Source organism: Gigantopelta aegis, chromosome 9 (assembly GCF_016097555.1).
Source record: "Gigantopelta aegis isolate Gae_Host chromosome 9, Gae_host_genome, whole genome shotgun sequence".
Taxonomy (NCBI): domain Eukaryota; kingdom Metazoa; phylum Mollusca; class Gastropoda; order Neomphalida; family Peltospiridae; genus Gigantopelta; species Gigantopelta aegis.
In genome coordinates, this window is record NC_054707.1 from 17,339,945 (window position 1) to 17,362,610 (window position 22,666).

The following is a 22,666-nucleotide window of genomic DNA, read 5'->3' on the forward strand; positions in this document are numbered from 1 at the left end:
TATTTTACCACAAAAAAAAAATTAAAGGTAGAAATAATTTATTCCTATGGGGATTGAAATTCTTTCTGTTTTCCTTTTTGAAATTCTTAATATTTTAATGTCTTCTTTGTCTTTTTTTTACGTTGTTAAAAAATCTTTGTAATGACACAGAATAGTCGTACAACACGTGGCAGAAAATCAATAACGCCATCACCTAAAGGTTACGTGTTTTCCCAAATGACTTTTGTGGAATAGCGCAACTGCTCACTTCAGAAGTCGGAGTGTCAACATTTTCTCTGGTAGACATGACGGTGTTATTTCTGATTACATCACCGTGGTCCTTGTTGGTCGTCAACTGAAGGGGAAATTATAATTCATATAACTCCCAGTAAAATACAGTGTAGTTGTATAATGATTATAGTTATGCATAAGTTTATAATATGCCGGGTTGTTTGTGGGTGGGGTTTTTTGTGTGTGTGTGTTTTTTTCTTTTCAAAAAGTAGATTAGGTTTGGGGGGGGGGTTATTTGTTTGTGTGTTGCTGTGTGTGTGTGTGTGTGTGTTGTGTGTGTGTGTGTGTGTGTGTGTGTGTGTGATTATTAAAAAAAAAATTGGGGGGGTTGTTAGTTTTGTTTGTTGTTGTTTTGTTTGGGGGGGCGGGGGGGGGGGTTGCTCTCTTTGTTTCCCTTTTTTCCTTCTTCTGTTTTTGGGAGAGTGTGTGTAGAACGTTCATATTTACAAATTCAAAACAGTTCAAAATATGTGCATGTGATTTTTTTCGTTTTAGTGTTTGTTTTTTTGTCTGTTTTTTAACTTGGTAGATGTTTTGTTGCTTAATTTTTTTTTTATGGCGGGTTGTGTTTTGGCCTAATTGAACGCTCTACGATTTCTCGTATAACTATCTTTAATTTATAACGTAATGTAAACGGTTTATAGAATTTTCTTCAATGGAGAATCGTGGCTGACAGTAAAACTGAGTGAAATAGCCCGGATGATGTATTACGTCCATCATCCCGCCATCTGCGACTCCGTGTTTAGTACTGTTTTCAGCAGTGACGAGTGGTGACGTCTGACATTTAGCAGGTGGGCACTCAGTGCAAATTACTTTTATGTAGGTGTACGGAAATAGAAGTGTGTTATCCATAAGCATATATATCATTGCACTAGCAATCGCGTAGTTCGAGTCACGTCCAGCCCTCCCCTTATTGATATCGATATGCAGTGGAAGGCTAGAGGAAACTCTGTGTAATCAATTGGTAATCGTCGACAACCAAATGGTCGCAAGCTACTGTGTCTGAAATACAAATTGTTTTCCTAAATCTGATGCCACAGAGCTTTAGTTTGATTATTCCCGAGTCCAGTCATGACATTAAACGCACATGTTGTTAACCAGTACCAACGTGTCACGTGGGGCACACACGTTGCTCTACGTCACAACAAGAAAGTACAGTGCAGGTTTGTTTCTCACATGAACGTCGAGTTTCTTCGTGTAGCGTTGGAGGGCTGGAGGTGACTCGAGCTAACAATCGTAGTAACGATTGGTATTACTGTTGTTAAAATACTGAATCTAGTATTTACGTAATCAAGATATTTCTTTCAAAACTTGAGGTATTGGGTTGATAATCATTTTTCATCGATGTGTACAGCAAAGCCGACACGTTGACTTTCTGAACAAATATTTTAAACAACATAGTACAGGTGGTGTACTGGTTAAGTCATCGGAATTAAGGCTGGAAGGTTCGGGGTTCACATCACGGTACCGGCTCCCACCAAGAGCGAGTTTATCTACTCAATGAGTAGGTGTACGTTCACTACATACCTCTCTCTCTCTCTCTCTCTCTCTCTCTCTCTCTCTCTCTCTCTCTCTCTCTCTCTCTCTCTCTCTCTCTACCTCTCTCTCTCTCTCTATCTCTCTCTCTCTCTCTCTCTCTCTCTCTCTCTGTCTCTCTCTCTCTCTCTCTCTCTCTCTCTCTCTCTCTCTCTCTCTCTCTCTCTCTCTCTCTCTCTCTCTCTCTCTCTCTCTCTCTCTCGCTCTCTCTCAGTAAGCGCAGTACATAATTATTTTAAATTTAAACCCAATAGTTTTCAGGATATGTAAGACACAGAACACTACACGTTGTATGTTAATGTTGGATGCAACTTATCCTTAATTAAAAACCTATTCAACTCGCCGTCGCTCGTTAGGTACACTTGATATGATACTCGCGGGTTAATATCTAGTAACTATTATTTGTACACAGGAAAGAGCGTATAGAATGTCCCGTTAGTACTCTAGTTGTCGTTAAACAAATATTATTTTGTTTTCCGAAATTGAGGATAAAACCAATGAACAGGAATTGAGAATTCCCCTGTGATTATAAGTCCATTAGTCGCTGATTTCTTCGTACTAATTTAGCAGATAAATTAACTTATCCATCTCCCTGCGTTGATGACCTTATATTATTTAGAGTAAGACTCTCCATTATGTGCTATCTATCAAACAGATAAAGAAATTACAAAAAGAAAATAAATAAATAATAAAAGCAACAGAAAAAAGACAAAAAACATACACACACACACACACACACAACAAAAAACAGAGTACGAAAACAAATTCCAGATAAAAGTCATGTGGTCTGTTAGTTTGTACTTTCTAAAAACCATTTGGAACGGTATAATTGAGCTGTTTTTCCATGCTAAACAGTACGACAGAAGTAATATGTTTTAGCAATTGTTTTAAATAATTAAAAACGAATGTCAAACATGATTTACAAATAGGATATATATCTTCTTAAGATTCTTGTGATTTTAAAATTTTCATTTCTATTTTGTTTGTAAAGAAAAATTTATTTCAAATTACCAGGATTCAATGATGCATTTTTAGCATATAATTATTATGACATATCGATGTAAAGTGCAATCTACAACGTTTATATTATGCAACACTACCATCAATGTTTTAAAAATAAAATTTTAGTACCAGAAATGGTATTAATTTACCACGAATACTCAGTAATGTGTTTTAGATAAATGTATCAAAAACAATCATAAAGAAACCAGTAAGAACATTTAGGGTTTAAAAAAAATAGATATATATTTATTGATTAGTTTCGCCTTAAATAATTATCGACTAGTGTAACCTTGAACTGCCGGTTTCACAATTCATTTTTTGGTCTGTGTCTAAAAACAATCATAAAGAAACCAGTAAGAACATTTAGAGGTTTTTTAAATAATAATAATTGTTATTGATTAGTTTCGCCTTAAATAATTATTAACTAGTGTAACCTTGAACTGCCGGATTCACAATTAATTTTTTGGTCTGTGTCTAAAAACCAACCTTATACCCTTTTAACATCTGCTTGACTACCACCAATCCATACAGTGGGTGACAAACATCATTTGTTTTCAAGATAAATCGTCTTCATTTGGACTCTGACAAACATTGGAGTCGTTGTAATCCCCGAAGATATACCAAACTGGATTAAAGAGCCGCAAAACGGGCGAGAAAGCGCTCGCTCTGCTGAGGAAAACTCTTTGAGCGTTGCAGGAATCGATCTATCTGATCTTGATTAATGGCAAACCAATGCGAACCAGCGCTGTCAGGGCTGGCAGACACCGTGATAAAGCTCGACATAGCGGCGAACAAAAGCCTCTTACGCTTATAATCATCAAATCTACTTGATATAAATGTTATGACGGCAGTAATTTTAAGGTTTTCCCTCGGATTTCTTTACTGTGGCTTCATTTGACCCGTCGCCGCTGTAACAATTAGACGCAGCCATGCAGTAGAAAATGCGATAGAAGATTTTTTTGTGGTGTGTGTATTTATTTCATCTTATAGTGTGTGTGTGTGTGTGGGGGGGGGGGGGGGGGGGGGGGTTCTTGGGGGGGTTGTTTGTTTTTAGTCTTAGGGTTGTTTTTGGTTTCTTATGCGTGTCATATAACATGCATTCACGCACGCATATATATACGTACAGACGTACGTACGTACGTACGTACATTCATACATACGTACATACAGAGAGAGAGAGAGAGAGAGAGAGAGAGAGAGAGAGGAGAGGAGAGAGAGAGAGAGAGAGAGAGAGAGGGGAGAGGGGGAGAGAGAGGGGGGGTAGAGAGGTAGATAAAGAGAGAGAGAGAGAGAGAGAGAGAGAGAGAGAGGGAGGGGAGGGGGGAGGGAGGGGAGAGAGAAGAGAGAGAGAGAGAGAGAGGGGGTGGGGACAGGGAGATAGGGAGAGTACACAAAATATCGCATAGATTTGAAACAAAAAACACATTAACTTGAGCTTTTCTTGCGCTGTTGATTAGTAATAAAGCCAAAGTATTCAATATATTATGATCTGATTGTTGACTGGGGAAATAAACGATGTGATGAAGGGTTATTTTTTATAGTCAACTTTCCATAAAACATAAACACGTTCTATAAAACAAACAACATGTATGGTTTATTGGCTGCAGTCATGGTTTCACATAATAAGTAATTTTTAATTACCTTTCCAATGACATGATGCGTGAGCTAAGTAGGGAATCGCCATGGCAACAGTTGATTTTTTTCTAAATAATAAATTTTCAAGCTGCGATTCATAATTACTCAGTAGCTATAGACTGGAGGCAGATTTTTAGATACTTTTTGATTTATTAATTTTCAGTCTTAATTTATACGTCATTACAGGGACAGACCCTAGTTTTTAAACAATACGACGTATTTTTCACTATTTAATAATTTAAATTAGGAGTACTTAAAATTTATTATTTAGAATATTCATGTTCGTACACATGAAGTGGCTGTGGTCATCCAGGTTTTTGTAATGCCCTAAAATGCATTTTTCATAATTCTAAAAATACACGTTCGTCTGAGAAGTAATGGTTATCGAGACAGGCTCTAGTCTATTTTTAGACGATATTTTCAGGTTTAAACATCACAAACTTCAGCTTTTCTCTGTTATAACCTTATCCAAGTTTTTGGCAGGTGTGTAGATTAACTAAACTTACTGTTCATTTTCACATGTTAAAACTAGTGTCTGCGCCTTTAATATGTTCAGGTGCGGAACCAGGGGGCGCCAAGGAGCGCGCCCACCTCCATTTTTTTCCTACGTCAAGAAACGCCTGTTCAAACACATTTTAGCATGCCCGCCGTCCTGTCCTTTGACAAACCAATAGATCCGCACCTGGTGCATATGCTGGATTGTATTAATGAAGTTACAGCCACTTAAATTGTGCTGTATTAAGACAGTTGGTCGCTTAATGTAGGTACATATTTAGTGACTTTTGTTACACGTATGGTTAAAATAAAAGGGGGATGTCAATATCATATACCACATGTGGTATAACAATTTCTTCACGTAGCCTAGTGGTAAAGTGGTCGTTTGATGCGCGGTCGGTCTAGGATCGATCCCCGTCGGTGGACCCATTGGGCTATTTCTCGTTCCAACCAGTGCTCCACAACTGGTGTAAAAAAAAAAAAGGCCGTGGATTGTACTATCCTGTCTGTGGGATGGTGCATATAAAAGATCCCTTGCTGCTAATCGAAAAGAGTAGCCCATGAAGTGGCGACAGCGGGTTTCCTCTCAATATATGTGTGGTCCTTAACCATATGTCTGACGCCATATAACGGTAAATAAAATGTGTTGAGTGCGTCGTGAAATAAAACATTTCCTTCCTTCCTTCCTTCCTTCCTTCCTTCCTCTATTATCAAGGATGAAGTTTTTAATTTAGGTGAAATTAATAACATTGTTTGTGCCTCAGATACTAATATAAGATGTCTTACATTTTGCGCAGTCTTTGAACAATATTTACATGCCATTCTTTGTCTTTGGGTAGTCTGATAGTAATAAACAACAACACTCCAGCGTGTAATGTAGACGAACTATGAAAGTCATTTGAGAATTATTGTATGCTGTTCTTTCGTTTGAAGAATAAAACAATTTGCCAACTCGTTTCATTAATAATTTCACGTACATCTTTCAAGTTGTTGTGTTGACTGCCATTGCGCTACCATATTTGTTTTCTGGTAATGGGGCGGGACGTAGCCCAGTGGTAAAGCGCTCGCTTGATTAGTGGTCGGTTTGGGATCGATTCCCGTCGGTGGGCCCATTGGGCTATTTCTCGTTCCAGCCAGTGCACCATGAATGGTACATCAAAGGCTGTGGTATGTGCTATCATGCCTGTGGGATGGTACATATAAAGGATCCCTTGCTACTAAAGGAAAAATGTAGCGGGTTTCCTTTCTAAGACTATATGTCAAAATTACCAAAAGTTTGACATACAATAGCCGATGATTAATAAATCAATGTGCTCTAGTTGTGTCGTTAAACAAAACAAAGTTTTTGTTTTTCAAGCTTATTTTTCATCTGACAAGTTTACGACTAACAGATCTTTTTTGATTACTAAAATTATATATTGAATGTATAAACAAGGTGTTTGTTGGCGAGTCGAATAATTTTGTACATACAAAAAAAATAAAAAAAATAAAAAACAACAAACATATTACGAAAAAAGAAATTTTAAAAAGAAAAATGAAAGCTGTAGACAATTATTACACATTATCGCAAACACATTGGATATTCCTGGCACGGCGGAAGCAAGTAGACATTGTGGTTGGGACGGGGGGAGGAGGGGTGTACTCCGATCGAGGGCGCAAAGCTCCCGAGTTTCTAGGGAATTCGGTGATTTACTACCAATGATATTTTGTATTTAGAATTGAGGGCCTAGAGCCCTCCACCTCCACCACCACCCCCACCCCGTTTCTGCTCCGCCGTGCCTTTATGCAGACATTGATATTCTAAACTTGCCCAAGTAATATGACTAATAACCGTTCAAATGTGCGTCTAGCTCTCTTATAGTCAGAGTACTCGGGCTATTTCAAGTTCTTAAGAGAGTTGATAACTGTCCAAATATCCGTCTAGCTCTCTTACAGTCAGAGTACTCGGGCTAGTTCAAGTTCTTAAGAGAGTTGATAACTGTCCAAATATCCGTCTAGCTCTCTTACAGTCAGAGTACTCGGGCTAGTTCAAGTTCTTAAGAGTTTTGATAACTGTCCAGATGTCCGTCTAGCTCTCTTACAGTCAGAGTACTCGGGCTAGTTCAAGTTCTTAAGAGAGTTGATAACTGTCCAAATGTCCGTCCAGCTGTCTTACAGTCAGAGTACTCGAGCTAGTTCAAGTTCTTAAGATAGTTGATAACTGTCCAGATGTCCGTCTAGCTCTCTTACAGTCAGAGTACTCGGGCTAGTTCAAGTTCTTAAGAGAGTTGATAACCGTCCAAATGTCCGTTTAGCTCTCTTACAGTCAGAGTGCTCGGGCTAGTTCAAGTTCTTAAGAGTTTTGATAACTGTCCAAATGTCCGTCCAGCTGTCTTACAGTCAGAGTACTCGAGCTAGTTCAAGTTCTTAAGATAGTTGATAACTGTCCAAATATCCGTTTAGCTCTCTTACAGTCAGAGTACTCGGGCTAGTTCAAGTTCTTAAGAGTTTTGATAACTGTCCAGATGTCCGTCTAGCTCTCTTACAGTCAGAGTGCTCGGGCTAGTTCAGGTTCTTAAGAGTTTTGATAACTGTTCAGATGTCCGTCTAGCTTTCTTACAGTCAGAGTGCTCGGGCTAGTTCAAGTTCTTAAGAGTTTTGATAACTGTCCAAATATCCGTCTAGCTCTCTTACAGTCAGAGTACTCGGGCTAGTTCAAGTTCTTAAGAGTTTTGATAACTGTCCAAATATCCGTCTAGCTCTCTTACAGTCAGAGTACTCGGGCTAGTTCAAGTTCTTAAGAGTTTTGATAACTGTCCAAATATCCGTCTAGCTCTCTTACAGTCAGAGTTCTCGGGCTAGTTCAAGTTCTTAAGAGTTTTGATAACTGTCCAAATATCCGTCTAGCTCTCTTACAGTCAGAGTACTCGGGCTAGTTCAAGTTCTTAAGAGTTTTGATAACTGTCCAAATATCCGTCTAGCTCTCTTACAGTCAGAGTACTCGGGCTAGTTCAAGTTCTTAAGAGTTTTGATAACTGTCCAAATATCCGTCTAGCTCTCTTACAGTCAGAGTACTCGGGCTAGTTCAAGTTCTTAAGAGTTTTGATAACTGTCCAAATATCCGTCTAGCTCTCTTACAGTCAGAGTACTCGGGTTAGTTCAAGTTCTTAAGAGAGTTGATAACTGTCCAGATATCCGTCTAGCTCTCTTACAGTCAGAGTACTCGGGTTAGTTCAAGTTCTTAAGAGAGTTGATAACTGTCCAAATATCCGTCTAGCTTTCTTACAGTCAGAGTACTCGGGTTAGTTCAAGTTCTTAAGAGAGTTGATAACTGTCCAATTATCCGTCTAGCTTTCTTACAGTCAGAGTACTCGGGCTAGTTCAAGTTCTTAAGAGAGTTGATAACCGTCCAAATGTCCGTTTAGCTCTCTTACAGTCAGAGTACTCGAGCTAGTTCAAGTTCTTAAGATAGTTGATAACTGTCCAGATGTCCGTCTAGCTCTCTTACAGTCAGAGTACTCGGGCTAGTTCAAGTTCTTAAGAGAGTTGATAACCGTCCAAATGTCCGTTTAGCTCTCTTACAGTCAGAGTGCTCGGGCTAGTTCAAGTTCTTAAGAGTTTTGATAACTGTCCAAATGTCCGTCCAGCTGTCTTACAGTCAGAGTACTCGAGCTAGTTCAAGTTCTTAAGATAGTTGATAACTGTCCAAATATCCGTTTAGCTCTCTTACAGTCAGAGTACTCGGGCTAGTTCAAGTTCTTAAGAGTTTTGATAACTGTCCAGATGTCCGTCTAGCTCTCTTACAGTCAGAGTGCTCGGGCTAGTTCAGGTTTTAAGAGTTTTGATAACTGTTCAGATGTCCGTCTAGCTTTCTTACAGTCAGAGTGCTCGGGCTAGTTCAAGTTCTTAAGAGAGTTGATAACCGTCCAAATATCCGTCTAGCTCTCTTACAGTCAGAGTACTTGATCTAGTTCAAGTTCTTAAGACAGTTGATAACTGTCCAAATATCCGTCTAGCTCTCTTACAGTCAGAGTACTCGGGCTAGTTCAAGTTCTTAAGAGAGTTGATAACTGTCCAAATGTCTGTCTAACTCTTTTAGTCAGAGTACTCGGGCTAGTTCAAGTTCTTAAGAGAGTTGATAACTGTCCAAATGTCCGTTTAGCTCTCTTACAGTCAGAGTGCTCGGGCTAGTTCAAGTTCTTAAGAGTTTTGATAACTGTCCAAATGTCCGTCTAGCTCTCTTACAGTCAGAGTACTCGAGCTAGTTCAAGTTCTTAAGAGAGTTGATAACTGTCCAGATATCCGTCTAGCTCTCTTACAGTCAGAGTACTCGAGCTAGTTCAAGTTCTTAAGAGAGTTGATAACTGTCCAAATATCCGTCTAGCTTTCTTACAGTCAGAGTACTCGATCTAGTTCAAGTTCTTAAGAGAGTTGATAACCGTCCAAATGTCTGTCTAACTCTTTTAGTCAGAGTACTCGGCTAGTTTTAAACAAGAAAATATATTCAAAATGCAATTTGAGTCGCCAAAAAGGCTCAGTTCATTGGAAACATGTTACAATGGCTACAGCATGAGGAAAGTCCTTTTAAAAGGCATATATTCCATTGTGTGTTTAGTATATTAGTAATATGTTCTCATAATACAATTCATAACACCGCCTGTCAATTTGACATCTCCGTTTCTCGGTTCAGGGTATTTGATTTAGATCATGGCGAACGCAATCATTTAACACAACATGTGTTTCTGGAATAATCTGCGCCAGATCCTGTTTTCGCTATTGACTCATAATCGCACAATGGGAGTTGGTTTAGCGGTCGGCGTGCGAACAATGATTAAGCGCAATTTGCAATCGCGTGTTTTTAATTTCCGTCAGATTATGTTTCAGATTTCAATATCATACACCATGTGAAAGTTTATTGTTATGTCGTGACAGCAGATGGTATGAAATCAAGTACATACATATAATAGCGATGTTACGAATGCCTGCTCTAATAATGCTAGCAAGACTAATATAAATCTAGAATATGTGTTTAATATTTAAGCTTTTAGAATAATAAATCATCCATTTATATTTTCTTTCTACTGCGCGTCATTTTTCGATTTCCTTTAGGCGTGGAAAAAAAATGTGTGTTTCCGGAAACCAGACTCTACCTTTTTTTTTCTTCTAGTTATTAAAATGTAGCAATTTTTTATTTTATTTTTTAAATGCCGACGTACCTAAATTTTTTCGCCATGTTTCCGGAAACAGTTGTTTTAATCCTTAGTGTCTAAGGATTAAAACAAGGGATATTTTAAAGTCTTCACTAATTTGCTTTTATACTCCAAAGTTTCAAAAGCACGACACAGAAATTCTGATATTTTACCGATATGCTTTGTTTCGTTCCTTTGGTTCTTTTTATAAAGCTGAAATTCTTAATTTATGTATAATTTAGAACAGGCCTGTCTAGACTCGAGACTCTAATAGAGTCTGAGACACTAATGTCATGACAACGCCATACAAAATGTATGCGCGTGACGTCATTACAGATTGAGTCTCGACTTTATAAGCACGGGCCCTGGTCACCAATTTATAGTTTTTTGTTTTATTTTTATTTTATTTTTTTTTTTTTTTTTTTTTGTGTGTGATCAGCCATGCTTATATTTACCTTTGATCCAATTTACTAACTAGGTAACATTTAAACAGACTTCTATTGAAACTGACTGTGGGAAAGTGCATATAAAAGATTCCTTTTCTGCATTAGAAAAAATGTAGCGGGTTTCCTTTGATGATTACTGTGTCATAATTACCAAATGTTTGACATCCAATAGCCGATGATTAATAAATCAATATGATCTAGACTGGTGTTAAACAAAACAAACATTAACTTTTTCCCCCGCTCTAAACAGGTATTTTGCAGACGACTTTTTTTTCTTTTCTTTTTTTTCTTTTTGTTCATACTAGAATTATTATGACCTCTTTCTTTATTAATTTCAGACTGGTAACTAAGCAACAAGATGAGAAGTCCTTGGTCAAGTACGATGAGCTGGACGAAGTGTACTCGGAAGAGGAAACACCCGAGAAGGTCAAGGCCGGGTTGCCACCGTGCACGTGCTGCAAGTGTAACCCGGCGAAGCGTTACCAGATCGCGATACTCAGCGGCGTCGGCTTTCTGTTGTCGTTCGGAATTCGGTGCAATATGGGAGTGGCCATCTTGAAAATGACTAAAAACGAAAGTATGGCCGTGGATTTAAACGGAGATGGGATTATTAGCGATAACGATTCTATATCGGTAAGTTGTGTGTTTAACTAAATATTTGTAGTAAGTGGTTCGTGGGAGGACGAGAAAGTAATGATATTTAACCCCACGCCATTTGAGGATATATATATATATATATATATAATCAAGGTAGCAAATATTTTATTATGTTGCTATTTTTGCATTTTCCATTCAGTTTTGTTAGATTAAGCATATATTTGGCATTAATTTGTATTATATGTCCGGTTTAAAAAAATGTCCCAGTGCTGTTTAGAATGTTCCAGTGTTTTCTAGAATGTTCTAGTGCTGCCCCCAGATGATGTATATATAGGCCTATACGTGCATAGGTCAACTTAGTATTTTTCAAGTGCACAATGTCTTCATCGCGAAGCTGCTTACATTCTGGCGATTCATTTTGTTACGTTTGTGGATTCTACCTTGGACCAAGGCAGGTAAAGCATGGAACAAAAGTATCTACGAAAGTTGCACAAGCCTAATGAATTATACTTTGGCATGAAGATTGGGGATCAAGACAAATAATGGACTCCACACGTAGTTTGTGGTACATGTCGATAGAATTTGGAGGGATGGGTGTGAGGTGCCGCCCCTCAATGCCCTTTGACATACCCCGAATATGGAGAGAACCACAGAACCATGTGAATGACTGCTACTTCTGTATGGGGAATATTTCAAGATTCAAGAAAACGAAAAATTGACATGATATCACATATCCAGATATTCCATCATCTTTTGCCCCAGTTCTACACTCTGGAGAACTGTCTGTCCCGAGACCACCTGTTAAAGATTTGGAAGAATCTTACGTTGGTCATACTGACGAAAAAAAATAAGCAACAACAGTTTCCAAACCAGCAGGAACTGGATGATTTGATTCGAGATCTCGGGCTGACGAAGTCTAATGCAGAGCTTCGAACATCAATACTGATGGAGTGGAACCTTTTGGACAACAGTTGTCGAACTACAGCTGCTAGGAAAAGACATGAAAGGTTCTCAAAATATTTTTTGGTGAAAGATTATTTATGTTTCTGTAATAACACTGAGAACTTGTTTCAAGAATTGGGTATTGGTCATGAACCAAATGATTGGCGGCTCTTCATAGAGAGCTCCTCCCAAAGTTTCAAATGTGTTCTTCTGCACATTGGAAATCAGTATCCATTAATACAAATTGGGCACTCCGTGCATATAAAGGAAAACTACGAAAATGTAAATTTTCATCTGGAAACTATAGACTACAACAGGTACAAATGGCAGGTCTGTGGCGATTTCAAAATTATTAGCTTCTTAAAAGGACTCCAAGGAGGCTATACAAAACATTCTTGTTTTCTTTGTCTGTGGGACAGTCGTGCTACATCTCAACACTACCGCAAAAGACACTGGCCTCAAAGAGAACACTTTATTCCAGGCACACAGAATGTAAAGTACCAGCCCTTGGTAGAATCAGAGAAAGTCCTTATGCCTCAACTGCATATCAAACTTGGGCTTGTCAAACAGTTTGTGAAAGCACTGAGCAAAAAAGGCGAAGCTTTCAAATACATTTCCAACTTGTTTCCACATCTGTCAAAAGCAAAAATCGAAGGTGGTATTTTCACCGGACCAGTTGTTCGCAAGATTCTTCAGTCACAAGAATTTGAAGAAAAAATGATATCAAAGGAACGAAAGGCTTGGAAGTCGTTTAGAGATATGGTTGAAAATTTCCTTGGGAATAACAAAAGTGGGAATTACGAACAGTTAATAGAACAGTTGATAAAGACTTATGAAAAGCTTGGATGCCGTATGTATTTGAAATTGCATTTCCTCTATTCTCACCTAAATTTCTTCAGTGAAAATATGTGTGACATCAGTGAAGAACACGCTGAACGATTTAACCAAGCTATATCAACTATGGAAAGAAGATATCAAGGGAAATGGGACTGCAACATGATGGGTGACTATCTGTAGGGGTTAGTACGTGATGACTTATCATGTCATCGACGAAAAGTACGACAAACTGTTCATTTGTGATTTGTAATCTTTGTTGTTGATTTATACATGTATAGTAGAACATGCAGAATATCTATGCAATACTTGTGTTAATAGATGCCATTAACAAATCCATCAATATAGTGTTCTGTATATGTTTTTGGAACGAAAAACCTCATAAATTCATAAAAGATTTCCTAAAAATAGTGAAAATGAAATTCTGTGACTAAAACTAACACTCTAGAATAAGTAGTGACATTTTTGTAATTAGTACACTTTAACTAAACATAATCAACACAAAAATTGACATAACTAAGAACTTTGAAAATTTCTGTTACATTGTTTATTATCTATACTTTGTGTCCTATATAAAGATAAAAATATGATTTCTCTCTCTCTCTCTCTCTCTCTCTCTCTCTCTCTCTCTCTCTCTCTCTCTCTCTCTCTCTCTCTCTCACACACACACACACACACACACACACACACATGCACACACACACACACACACACACACACACACACACACACACACACACACACACACACGACACTGTGCCCTCCTTTCTTTAAACCCACAAAAAGTAAAGAGTTTACCGTATTTTCTAAATACATACACGTTCATATTGTGGATGTAACAAGCGCATGTGAATCTCCCTGATGGCAACATGTTATTTTGTGAATGTCAGAATGATATACCTATATGTATTTCAATACAAACATGTTCATGTGTGCATATAGCACCGTGTAGCAAACTATTTCCATACGCTTGGTGTAACTTGAATACGTAGAAATTGTTATTTCAGTACAAACATGTTCATGTGTGCATACAACACCGTGTAGCAAACATTTCCATACGCTTGGTGTAATTTGAATACGTAGAAACTCTTCTTTGTCTTGTCTTATTAAAATTGTATTATAATGTGTTTTCTTTTATTGTATTGTATTGTATTGTGTCGTGTCGTTTCGTATTGTGTTCGTCTTAGTATTGCATTGCATTGTTGTGGTGTGTTCTATTCTGGACCGAGTTCAGTCAAACCGAGCAGAAAAACTTTCGCTATATCGGTTTACGTTAAAACAAATGGCCACGTAGGGAATCACTGAAAATTGAAATCTATCGCGAACGTTATTAGCGAAACGTTAGCTGATGTCTTGTGTTCTTTTGTCTTGCTTTTCCATCTAGTGTGTTCCTGTTGTTCCGTGTTTCTTCTTGCGTTGTCTCGTGACTCTCCTCGTGCTGTCTCGAGTCTCTCCTAGTGTTGTCGCGTGTCTCTCCTAGTGTTGTCTCGTGACTCTCCTCGTGCTGTCTCGTGACTCTCCTCGTGCTGTCTCGTGTCTCTCCTAGTGTTGTCTCGTGACTCTCCTCGTGCTGTCTCGTGTCGCTCCTAGTGTTGTCTCGTGTCTCTCCTCGCGTTGTCGCGTGTCTCTCTTAGTGTTGTCGCGCGTCTCTCCTAGTGTTGTCTCGTGTCTCTCCTAGTGTTGTCTCGTGTCTCTCCTCGCGTTGTCGCGTGTCTCTCTTAGTGTTGTCGCGTGTCTCTCCTAGTGTTGTCTCGTGTCTCTCCTCGCGTTGTCTCGTGTCTCTCCTAGTGTTGTCGCGTGTCTCTCCTAGTGTTGTCTCGTGTCTCTCCTCGCGTTGTCGCGTGTCTCTTGTCGCGTTGTTTCGTGTCTCCCCTCGCGTTGTCGCGTGTCTCTCATCATGTTGTCTCGTGTCTCTTCTCGCGTTGTCTCGTGTCTCCCCTCGCGTTGTCTCGTGTCTCCCCATGCGTTGTCTCGTGTATCTTCTTGTGTTGTCTCGTGTCTCCCCTCGCGTTGTCTTGTGTTTCTTCTCGTGATGTCTCGTGTCTCGTGTCGCGTCACGTGGTGTTTCTTGTGTCGTGTTGATGCCATGCCTTGTCATGACTTACCTTGTATATAAGGTCTTCTTGTGGAAGGGCCCTATGGGCAACCTAGGGAGACACCACAGCATCGTAGAGGTCTAAAATTAACGAGCTACTCTCGATTCACTAATATCGAAACCTATATTAGCTCGGCCATTTGCCTTTCGACCGACCATTCAAAATTGCGCCAAATTCACTCAATCAAAATTGCGCACCCTTTTCTCTTTGACATTTAACTGCTCCATTTAAATTCCATAGCACCACCACCACCACCACCACCACCATCCGCCTGTTACCGATTTGATCGGGCTGCTGGTGCTCCCTTGCACCTGCCAGTGCAGGCGGTCCCTCCTCTCCCCTCCCCTCCCCTCCCCCCACCTTTCCTGTGATGGACGGAGAAGTCGGCCAAGGCCGGCTCTTGTGCCCACAACAGGCGTGCGCTACAACAGCTTGTTCTGAATGTGCACGTAAAACCCTATGACCTGACCTGACCTAAGGTGACAATTCTATATAAATGTGTTCATTATTTGCATTAGATGTGACAAGTCATATGAACAGCCTATTTCTATCTATATAATGTACAGATTTGACAAGGCTATATAATCATATTACTTTCAAAAATATAGATGCGACATGACTAAACAAACATTAGGTCTATACATATACCACACATACACATATTATTTTGGTTGTTTTTTCAGGAACCAGAGTTTAGCTGGACGCCGGAGACTGTAGGAGTCGTTGATAGCTCGTTTTTCTGGGGGTACATCATCACGCAAATACCGGGGGGATTCTTGGCGTCAAAAGTGCCCGCCAATAGGTATGTAACAAGTTGTTTTTCATTTCTTGTCTGTGAACTTAAAAAACCAACCTATTATTCATTTACTTTATATGAATTTTTTAAAAAGGAGTAGAACATTGATGAGAGAGAGAGAGAGAGAGAGAGAGAGAGAGAGAGAGAGAGAGAGAGAGAGGAGAGAGAGGGGGGGGGGTGAGGGAGGGAGGGAGGGAGGGAAAGAGATGTGGAGAGAGGGGGTGAGTGAAAAATGGAGCGGAATAAACCAACAAAGAAAGAAAGAAAAAAGGAAATGTAAAGGAATATTTTATGTACCGACGCTCTCAACACATTTTTCACTGTTATGTGGCGTCCAACATATGGAAACCAGCTGCCGCCACTTAATATTTGAATTGGCTCAAAGATATTTTTTTATATGATCCATCCAGTTGACAGGATCGTACATACCACTGCTTTTGTTATATCTGTTCTGGAACACTGGCTGGAACGTTAAACACCTCAGCTATCTGGGTTGTCTATCCAGGACAGAGGGTTAGTTGTCAGTGGTTATTGGTTAGTGAGAGAGAAGAGGCTGTAGAGGTCTTACACTTACCCACTGAGTCGTTGAAACTCGCTCTGGGTGGGAGCCGGTACCGGGCTGCGAACCCAGTACCTATACCAGCCATATGTCCGATGGCTTAACCACGAGACCACCGAGGTCGGTACAAACTCTTAAACAATGATCCATGGAAATGGTCTCGATCTTATCAAAACACCCTTTGGACACTGCATACCGGCCTCGGTTTCGTAAATAAGGCTGGTAGGTACTGAGTTCGCAGCCCGGTACCGGCTTCCACCCAGAGCTAGTTTTAACGACTCAATGGGTAGGTGTAAGACCACTACACCCTCTTTTTCTCTCGCTAACCACGAACAAACTAACTACTAACCCACTATCCTGGGCAGACAGTCCAGATAGCTGATGTGTGTGCCCAGGACAACGTGCTTGAACGTTAATTGGATGTAAGCACGGAAATAAGTTGAAATGAAACGAGGACACTGCATTGTGCAGATAATTAAACTTGAATACATTGAAAGTTGTTTTCGTTCTGGGACCCTTTCCAAGAACCGATTTTAGCGCTGCGATCACCTTAAGTGCACTTAAGATGATCTTAGGGCTAAGATCGATTCGTGGGACGGGGCCCAGAACAGAAAGGGTGGCTGATTTCAGAACCTAAAACTAATATCACTGTTTTGTTTCCGTTTCAGATTATTCGGTCTTGCAATAGGGATATCAGCATTTCTCAACCTGTTCCTGCCAGGGGCGGCACAGGTCCACTACGGCCTCGTTATATCTGTCCGAATTCTTCAGGGTCTTGTCGAGGTCAGTAGAGGTCATTTAAACTTCACGTAATATGACGGTAGTGGGGCTGACATTCACCAGGATGCTACAAGGGAAGGGTACAAACAGATATACAAATTTCAACGAACTATCTTCACAAAATAACCGTAAATATGTACACGTCTACGATTACAAAATAACGACAAATATGTATATACTAAACCGTTATAAAAAAAACAACCACAAATATGTACACTCTAAATTACACTCTAAACAGTTATAAAAATAATGACCACAAATATGTACACTCTAAATTGTTATAAAAATAACCGTAAATATGTACACTCTAAACTGTTATAAAAATAATAACCACAAATATGTACACTCTAAATTGTTATAAAAATAACCACAAATATATACATTCTAAACTGTTATAAAAATAACCACAAATATATACACTCTAAACTGTTATAAAAATAACCACAAATATGTACACTCTAAACTGTTGTAAAAAATAACCGCAAATATGTGCACTCCTACTTAACATAAATAAAACAAAAATGATAATATAAAAATATGTATAAAATAGCCGAAATCACCACTCCAATTAAAGATGGATGCTTTTCTAACGCACGAGGAACAGGATTCATTCAATCAAGATAGGACCGTAAACGCAGTAATATGACAGTTTTCGAGATTACTTGGGTACACTTCACCAATACATGGGGATGGGTGGATGTCTGTTGCTAAAACGTTTAAAGGGACATTCCTGAGTTTACTGCCATTTTTAAGATGTTATCGACTAAAAGAGACTTTTAACCATTGTAATTACATATCAAATATATTTTCCTGCATAACATATTAGTGGCTGTATATTAAACGTGTTTCTGATCATTCTAATATTGGTACTAGGTTAAATTTCTTTTTATTTCCTTTTTTTTTTTTTTTTTTCGTACGTACGAAATTATTTGAAGACAAAATCCAGTTTGGGCTTCTTACAAATATTAAGACGACCAGAAGCACATTGAATATACAGACACTGATATTCTAAACAAGAAAATATATTTATCATGTAAGTTTAATCGTAGAAATATTTTATTAGTCAGAAACATCTTACAATGCAGCAAACTCAGGAATGTCCCTTTAATACATTTTCACTGATAAAAGTATAGTACAATCAGCAACCTATGAAGTGATTATTTGTTATGATCGTTATCCATTGAATTAGTAGTGATAAATATGTAGTAATTAGATTCAGCAAGATGTCATGCAGTTTATATTGAATTTGCTTTAATTTATCTAATTTGCAAAATGAAGGTAATAATTTAAAATTAATTTTTGTTTCAAATGTTATGAATACATATAAGATTATAATGCTCAAAACATTATAACAATTACAGCAAGTAAAATAAATCAGAGTAAAGTATTTTTATACCGAACACACTTATAACAAACTACCGGTTAGAACGAACTGATTGTAAAGTCCTGTTTTTCCACCCTGTATAGTATTAATACATTTTTAATGATAGAACAAACTATGTATAGCGAATTAACTGCTAAAACGCACCAATTTTGGGGGGTCAAAATTGTAAATTTCAGTGTAATTTAGTGTATATACAGCGAACAGATCATAGTTGTTATCTTAATATTTGTATCTTATTTGCTTCTATTGATGATAATAAATGGATTTTTTTTAATCCCACTAATTCCTGTGTTTATGGTGTTTAAATTTGAAAAATAAAAAATGGCCTACTTCCTGGATGACAACGGCTAACTTCCGCAAATGTGTATAACGAACTACTGCTATAACGAACCGATGTTTCTGCTCCCTTGCAGTTCGTTATAAGAGTACCGTACTTTACTGTATTTATTGTATATTTTAGGGAGTGACATATCCTGCCTGCCATGGAATATGGCGACATTGGGCACCGCCCCTTGAAAGGTCCAAGTTAGCAACTATGTCTTTTTGTGGTGAGTTTGTCTTTCATATTTTTTATTGAAACATAAAATTTTTATATTGTTGCAGACAGTAAGAGTATTGACTTGTACCGTAGAACACAATTAAAGCGACATATCCTAGTTTTTAAAACCGCACGTTCGTCTAAGAAGTAATGATTAATGAGACAAACTCTAGTTAGTTTTGACGGTATTTCCCTGTTTAAACATCACAGACTTTAGCTTCTCTCTGTTATAACCATATCCAAATAAGTGTTACAGGTTTGTAAATTAACTAAACTTAGTGTCCATTTTTTGCGGGGCAATATTCCTTTGCGTTAGTTTTTATGCTTGATAAAAGGAAAGGGATACATACAGTTTAATCTATGGCTGTAGTTTGGTATCTAACATATTATGGTTATTTCAACACAAGAGAGAGAGGGAGAGAGGGAGACTGAATGAATGAATGAATGAATGAATGAATGAACGACACCCCATCACAACAATAGATATCGGCTGTTAGGTGTCAAAGGTAAGTACATACATCAATATGATTAGAGAGGGAGGGAGGGAGAGAGAGAAGGAAAGAGAAAGGGAGAAAAAGATACGGGCAGATAGATAGACTTATATAGAGAGGTAGAAATGGAGATGGGGAGAGACAGACAGACAGACAAAAAATAGATAGGTTTAGAAGGGCAGAGAGAAGAAACGGACAGACGGACAAGAATAGATAGGGTTAGAGAGACAGAGAGGGGAAGTGAGAGAGACAGACAAAAATAAATAGGGAGGGAGAGAGAGAGAGAGAGAGAGAGAGAGAGAGAGAGAGAGAGAGAGAGAGAGAGAGAGAGAGAGAGAGAGAGAGAGAGAGAGAGAGATACACACAGATCGAAGGAGAGAGACAAAAGGAAACAGAGAAAACAAGCATTCAGAGAGTACTGCTAAAGCAATACACGTCCTTTACCGAGCCCAACAGATTTTCTTATCCCCTAAGTTCAAGAGCCATAACTGTGAAAAATGTGTAAATCGCAAAGAAAGTCAAACTTAATGTGTAACAGTACATTATGAAGCTATACACAAAATGTCAGCTTCGATATCTTGAGGCACTGCGAAAAAAAACTGTCCTCAAAACATATTTTCGTTTTCGTTTCGACGGCGATTAATCCTGTTACCCATCGAATTTCAAGCTAGCGCACTTCCATGGAGCTACTTCCCATTCCTATGCTAGATTTCTTTTTGGGATTTTTTCTTTTTTTCTGTTTTTTTTTTAATTCTTTAATCTTGATTTTCGTATGCAAATAATCACATAGTAATACTATTTAAACCAAACTCGGCGAAATTGCTTGGCCGTTCTTCGTTAAAAAAAGGAGGTTATTTTTTGGTAATTTACAGCCTAACCTGCTATAAATGACATCCGATATAACGAAGACTTGCTAGTATAAACAAACTAACTCTTCAGTTATGTTCTTTACATATAAAAACATGTTTTTCACTTCTGAAGAAGTTATCTTGTTTATCACTGAAGCCATATTTAGCAGGTGTTTTCATACAGAACGGTTGCACTGTATTTTCAATGTTATTTCGGTTTACAATGTTTACCAAATGAGCCGCATTCTTCGCGCCCTTTTGTCTTTTAATGCTTTAAAATCCGTCCCTGGCGTCTGCTAAAATGTTTCGATTAGTTTTGCCAGCCCACAGTGTTCAAAGGCCGCTCTTACGTAGCTCCCACTTAAAAAGTTGACGTGAATCATTTTGGTCGCAAGACGCCGTCTAGTTTGAACTATAAATGTGTTAACGACGTCACTTCAGCGTCTTCCAAGACTTGACACACTAACAAAATTTAAAAAAAAAAAAAATATCCTGAAAATCGCCAGTTTCCTGGAATTTGTCGCTAATGGCAACCGCAGTTTCCTGTATTTTTAGAAGGTTTTAACACGTCACGCTGTCTGGGTTTTATCCTCGCGCTAATCATCGAATTAATTTCTGACTCTTTTATCTCGACACTGTTCAGTCATGGTGACTGGCTAACACTTTGAGAATACTTCCCGCTTAATAACTCTATCTCCTCATATAAGTCATGCCTACCAGGGATAAAATACTGACCTTGTTATTTCACCGTTTGTGTGAAAGGGGGGGGGGGGATCTAACTCAGTCAGCGGAGCGCTTGCCTGAGGTGCTTGCGACGTGGGATCGAACCACCACAATGGAATCATTCTATGATTGATGTTTTCCCCTGTCCCAAACGGTATCCCACGACTGGTATATTAAAGGTATGTCCTGTCTGTGGGGAAGTGCCTATAAAAGATCTCTTGCTGCTAATGGGAAAATGTGGCGAGTTTTCTCTTAAGAGTTCGTGTCGAAAATTATATAAATGACATCCAATAGCAGACACTTATTTAATCAATGAGCTCTAGTGTTGTCGTTAAACAAAACAAACGTTTGGGTTAAAACAAATAGCGACAGGTGCCATTGACGGTGTCAGGTCAGGTCAGGTCAGGTCAGGTCATAAGGCTTAACATGCACATCCAGAACAAGCTTTTGTAGCGTACGCCTGTCATGGGCCATTGACTATTCAGGCGCGTGTACATGCATTTTAACTGGGAGGGGGGGGGGGGGGTCTAGACAGTGGCTCGTGACGTTTATAGGGGTGAGGGTTCGACTCCCAAATGCAAACGCACCTGTTATTGGATACCAAATCTTTGGTAATTCTGTCATCAGTTTTCTGGGTTGTATTGCACAATGTCAACTTTATCATCAGTGACAACTGATTCAGTTCAAGGCAACAATTATAAATGGTTATGCTGCTGCCCTCAGCGGTTTATTAATATAATTTAATGAGACTCCAAACTGCATTCATGTGGGACTGGTTGTACCTCCATCGTAGAGTTCTCGCCTCATGGCTGAAATGGGTGGGGTCGATCCAGAGATGGGGGAATCACAGGATTCCCGTGACCAACATCCCCATCCGTTTAATGTGCCCTTTTAATATCTTTTAAAAAAAAAAAAAATTTATCTTCCATAATATACAACACAAACGCGTCACTGAGTACCTATATTTGAAAATGTATCGGGGAGTATGCCTTCCCCCCCCCCCCCCCTCCCACCCTGAAAACCCTACAGATTATGATCCTTTTGGAGAGCTCGGCGTATTTGTCTTCAGTAAACTCAAACTTGCTTGTTTTAGAATTTTGTGGACACCCCTCCCCTGAAAAAAAAATCGTGGATCGTCCCCTTGATAATTCTGCAGAAAAAGAACGTAGTGTCGAAATAACCGTATGTGCCAAATAGCAATGGTTTACAATGATTAAATTAGATTAGCTGTTTAACGAAACCCCAGCACGAAAAATACATCGACTATTGGGTGTCAAACTTCGGTAAATGCATAGTTTACAATGTGTCATGGTATTGTTAACCACATATTCCTTTCCGGTTTCTTATTTCATATTACGTCATTAAGACGAAACGAAAATAAATATATGGTTAAAAGTTTGTTTTGTTTAACGACACTACTAGAGCACATTGATTTATTAATCATCGGCCATTGGATGTCAAACCTTTTGGTAATTCTGACTCGTAGTCAACAGAGGAAGCCCGCTATATTTTTTCATAATGAAGCA

General features: G+C 38.7%; 1 protein-coding gene across 1 annotated transcript in view; it reads left to right on the forward strand.

Moving 5' to 3' along the window:
* Positions 1-22,666, forward strand: part of LOC121381479 (vesicular glutamate transporter 3-like) — a 164,530-nt gene that overhangs the window by 81,849 nt on the left and 60,015 nt on the right. The window contains exons 2-5 of the mRNA XM_041510797.1: positions 10,891-11,185; positions 15,705-15,823; positions 17,045-17,159; positions 19,001-19,088. Coding sequence (XP_041366731.1) covers positions 10,891-11,185; positions 15,705-15,823; positions 17,045-17,159; positions 19,001-19,088 — 617 coding nt within the window. The remainder of the gene's footprint in view (positions 1-10,890; positions 11,186-15,704; positions 15,824-17,044; positions 17,160-19,000; positions 19,089-22,666) is intronic.